General features: G+C 58.4%; 1 protein-coding gene across 1 annotated transcript in view; it reads right to left on the reverse strand.

Annotated features, from left to right (window-relative positions):
- Positions 1 to 203: 203 nt before the first annotated feature.
- EFCAB8 (EF-hand calcium binding domain 8) overlaps positions 204 to 4,826 on the reverse strand; it is a 45,978-nt gene continuing 41,355 nt past the window's right edge. The window contains exons 24-28 of the mRNA XM_012728107.1: positions 4,757 to 4,820; positions 3,000 to 3,132; positions 1,611 to 1,815; positions 1,436 to 1,534; positions 204 to 485 (exon numbers count right to left, since the gene is read on the reverse strand). Coding sequence (XP_012583561.1) covers positions 204 to 485; positions 1,436 to 1,534; positions 1,611 to 1,815; positions 3,000 to 3,132; positions 4,757 to 4,820 — 783 coding nt within the window. The remainder of the gene's footprint in view (positions 486 to 1,435; positions 1,535 to 1,610; positions 1,816 to 2,999; positions 3,133 to 4,756; positions 4,821 to 4,826) is intronic.

The following is a 4,826-nucleotide window of genomic DNA, read 5'->3' on the forward strand; positions in this document are numbered from 1 at the left end:
TGGTCACCTTGCAGGAGGGCTAAGGAGAGGGTGGGCCTCAGAAGCTGGCCACAGTGCCCGTGCCCACGGAGGACAGGGGGTGGCCTCCATAGGCCTTGGGGACTGTTTGGAGGAAGAAGGGGTGGAGCTGGGAGACACTGACCCCGGTAGGATGTCCTAGACCTGGACTGGAGCGAGGACTCGGTCTGGACCGCGGAGGCCGACTAGGGCCGCGGCGAGGAGAGGGAGAACTGCAACCTTGGGGAGGAGGGCGTGCTGGACTCGGGGACCTCAGACAAGGAGGCCGACAAGGAGATGGAGCAGGAGGGGGAGAACAGGGACATGGCGGTAGGCGTGCTGGTGGACGTGGCCCTGGCAGCGTTCACCTTCCTCCAGGCCTTGAGCGAAAACCTGCCCTGCTGGTCCAGGGTGGTTTGCAAGAAATCAGGCTGGCTGGTGGGCACCAGCTCATTGAAGTGAAGACTTTGGTAGATCTGGGGCGAGATCTGTTGAGACAGGACAGGGAAGTATTAGGGTGAGGGGGTCTCTGGGACTGAGCACGGCCCAGGAGCTATGGGCCCTGGGGTCCCCCACACAAGACAAGTCCCTGGAGCACCGCAGTTGTCTTGGTGACCACGGCCTGCCAGGCCCGCAGCCCTCTGTGTGCCAGGCCCAGCACTCAGCCCCTGGGTGCCGCAACAACCCCGTGAGCGCGGCATCGACTGGCCCCATCTTAGAAGTGGGATCCAGGTGCGAGGAGCCCCCAGGTGTGCTCCCACCTCTGCCAGCAGCGCCCAGGTGCGAGAAGCCCCCAGGTGTGCTCCCACCTCTGCCGGCAGCGCCCAGGTGCGAGAAGCCCCCAGGTGTGCTCCCACCTCTGCCAGCAGCGCCCACCACGCTGGACTTTGATACCCACCTCCAGAACAGGTGGGATGTGGCACCACTGACCCACCCTCCTCGTGTCCTCTGGCCCCACCACAGAGGAGCACAAGCCTGTAACACCCATAGGGCAGAGGGGGAGGGAGATGCGCCGGACGCCCCAGCGAGAGGCAGTCTGGACCTCAAAGCTGGCCTTTCCTTCTATCCCCCCATCTCTGACTGCACGCTTGGCTCCGTGAGCCTCCGTGTCTGCTTGGGAGATGCCACACAGACTCTGGGGAACACACTGAAGGTTACGGACAGGCGCCAGGCCTGGGGGCCTCCTCCCACAGGCCCAATGGGCATATCTTCAAGGACAAAGCTTGCGCCCGTGGCCTGAGCCAAGATCTTGGCAAACAACCCAGTCAGAGAAGCTTCATTCTAGAACTGTCTGTGGCTCCGAATCCTGTTGAGGACCTATGGCCCCCTCACCCCCACTGGAGGGCCATGTGGCACAAGGGTGACCAGTGATAGAGATAGAGTTCCCCAGCTCCAGCCCCCCACCCCCCACCCGCTCTCAGGAGCCCGGGGTCCTCACCTGGTACCTCATCCAGCCATACTGCACTTTGGTGAACAGGAGCTCCGGGCTCCGTGACTGGTCCCTGGGCTTGTACGCCGCTCCGACGATTTTGCTCTCCTGCAGGAGTCAGGGGCAAGGTGACGTGAATGCTGAGAACGGGGGCCCCTAGGGCTGTGTCCCCCGCGAGCCTTACCTGCTTGCCCTTGGACTCCCATTCCCGCCAGCTGTTCTCTATGTCCTCTGGGGAGCGCTCTCCCGGCCAGGGGGACTTGGAGGAGATCATTCGCAGTTTGGCCCAGGCTTCAGCCTCCTTGTCTTCTTTCCCATTCAGGAGAGCCAGGAGGGCGGCCTGCTCCTGCCGCTGGTACACCAGGGCCTCAGCAAATTCCCGCTCCTCTCTGATGGTGGGTGGGGGGTGGGGGTGGGGAGACGTCCTTCACAGGAGGCCCTCCCACCACAAGGTGGGACAGCCCTCCCAGCAACCCCAAGAGGGTTTCTCCCTTCCAGAATTGACCCTCCCAACCTCCTCATCCCTCCCCTGAGGCCATACTCAGCCAGGGTCTACCACTGAGCAGGTGTTCAATGAATGTTAGCGAAACCCCCAATTAATCTGGCCTCCAACAAGTCCCGTGACACTTCCCACCACCCTGTGCCCTCCTATATAAAAGCCTGACACCAAATTGTGGCCTTACCTGGACCTCCCTGCACAAAGTCCCTCATATCCCCTTCCATACCTTATCTGGTCCCCCACAGGACTGTAAAGAGATGCGCCCTGCCAGGATGCGCCAGATGTGTGCCTGACGAGCTCCTACTTATCTGTCAAAACCCAACTCCAACATCCCTCTCCTATGGCGCCTTTTGACTTGCTCCACCCACCCTATGACCGTCTTCCCAGCCATCCCTACTCTGAGCAGTCCCGTCGCGTATCACACAGAACAGCAGCCATGAGTGTGCAAGCCCACAGCCCCAAGTGGACTCTGGGTTCTCTGAGCCAGGACCTGTAGCTGAATCGCTTGGGCTCTCCAGAACCTAGCACAGGGCCTGGCAATCAGCAAGCTCTCAATAATTCTTTTTTGAATGATCCAAAATTATGACTTGGTTAGGAATAAGGGTGGGGCGCAGACAGAAGAAGAACGTTCAACAAAGGAACAAGCAGCCAGTGGCCTCCCCAGGAATCAGAGCAAGAGCGCAAGCAGCTAGCTGTTCAGGAGCTATAGCTGCCGGGAGCGCTGCCCACACAGACTGTGCTGCAGGGAAGTCGGTGCTGGCCAGTCTGAACCTAGCCCTGGGGCAGGGATTTTAGGGCTGGATTTTGTTATGTTGTTGAGTTGGGGTTTTTTTTGTTTTTGTTTTTGTTTCTCCTGCTAGTTTGTACTGTTCCGTCTTTCAGCTGAGCTGACTCAGACTACACAGCCTCGACTCCAAGGTCACAGCTGCCACCGTAGGGTAGTAGTTACCCACCGGTCCTTCTGCGGGCCCTTCCGGAATGTGCCCAGCACACTCAGCCCAGGCGACTGCCGGGAACCTCCCAGCCTCGCCTCCCTCTCCAGGCCGGAGGAGGCAGGTGGCTGCGGTAACTCACGGAAGCTCTGGGAAGAGGTCCTTCTGGGTGGCGTCTGTGAGGTCAGCTTGCTCCGGGATGTTCCTTCTCAGTTCATCATCACCAACTGTCTCAACGACCTGCAGGCTCTTCCAAAGACTCAGGCCAAACGTCCCTGTGATTTAATCAGACCCAACTCAGTGACAAGGTCTGATGGAGCCCCTCCCCGAACCTCTGCCCTCTCTCCTGCCCCTGGCCCTCTCCTGCATTTCATGATGCCCGCCATGTGCTAGGAACTACGCGGACACCTGACAAGTATCTAGAGGACTCAGACGCCAGCCCTGGAGCTTAGGCCTAAAGCGCCCTGCCATGCGCACGGCTGCAGTGGAGAGCAGTGACCAGGGCCCTGGGTGGGGCCTCAGGTACCTCACGTATAAACGGCAAAAACACCAGGTGTCCATCCCAGGTGAGTTTGGGGGTGCGGCTAGAAAGGAACAGGCTGGACAGAAAGTGAGGAGCGGGAGTAGAGAAACACAGGGCTGCTGCTGAGCAGGGTACAGTGAGTCCTAGGTCATCTCCTGCTGCAGAATTTACAAAATAGCACAAGTGTGCTGTATAATCCTATTTCTAAAAATCAGTGGAGAAACGCAGACGCAGAGAAGGCGAGATGAACCGGAGGGAAAGGGCTTCCAAGGAGAACTAGAATGAAAGCGACTTTCTCCTCTGGGAGCATCATCCGAGTCTGGGCACAGGCTGGTGAGAATTGGGCTGGGTCCAGGAGGCCGGAAGCTTCTGGAAGGAAGACTCATGGCTGGTAGATTCAGTCTGAGGGGCCCCAGGCCTCTTCCAGCAGGACCCTACAGAGCATGGGGGTGGGGCAGCTTGGGCATCTGGGGTTTGGGCCTGACACAGAGTGAGACCATGGGGGACAGAGACTGGCTGGAGGGAGAAGCCAAGCACACACACAGCAGAATCCACCTTCAATGTGACTGAAGACAGTTGTGAGGGGCGTTGAGAGCAGTTTGCACTCTGGTGCAAGAGCACACACGGTAACCCCCCTTTGAAAGACTGTTCAGCAGGATCTGCTGAGACCAGCTACAGGTACCCCGTGATTCATCATTCCATTCCCAAGTAGACAGTCGTTTACCTGCATACGTTTGTCCAAAAACATCTGTGTAAGAATGTTCACAACCCAGAGCCCACCCCCAGCGACGCAGACTTTACGGCCTATCAACAGCAGGCTCTGTCGGCCCTGAGGATGAAGGAACACACGGAGGGCTGAAGAGCACAGTACGGTGGTCGCCAAGGAGAAGCTACCCCATGATTCCATCGGAACAAAGTTCACAGCCAGACAAAGCCGAGCTCTGCCTGGCGGGGCTGCTGTGGGAGATGAGGGCGGGGATGGCTGTGTGGAGGAGACGTGCTCCAGTCACGTTCTGTTGCTTGACGCGATGGCTGACTTTCTGAAAATTCTCTAAGCTGAAGCCTTTTAGTTTGTGTGCTTTTCTCTACATATGTCATAATGCAATGATTAGACAGAAGGTTCTTCATCAGTTAGATAAATTGCAAAAGCATAAAAAGGCAAATAAAGTGGGGTGGGTGGACAAATGGTGGCTGAGTGGGCGACTGCTGGGTGGACGGCTGGGGAGACTCACACCTGACGTTACTTTAAGCCAAGGCAGCTGCTGTTGCCTCAGGCCCACCCCCCGCTCCTGTGTCCAAAGCTTGTGCCAGCTCCCTCCTCACAGGCCAGGGCCAGGGCCAGCAGTGGGCATGGCTGACCTCCGCGGGACCCATACCAATGGCTTCACCGGACAGTTTCCAAGCCTTGACGTCCCAGTCCTGGCCGGCACTGATAACCACCTGGAA

This window comes from Condylura cristata, unplaced genomic scaffold, assembly GCF_000260355.1.
Source record: "Condylura cristata isolate star-nosed mole 26May11 unplaced genomic scaffold, ConCri1.0 scaffold00022, whole genome shotgun sequence".
Taxonomy (NCBI): Eukaryota; Metazoa; Chordata; class Mammalia; order Eulipotyphla; family Talpidae; genus Condylura; species Condylura cristata.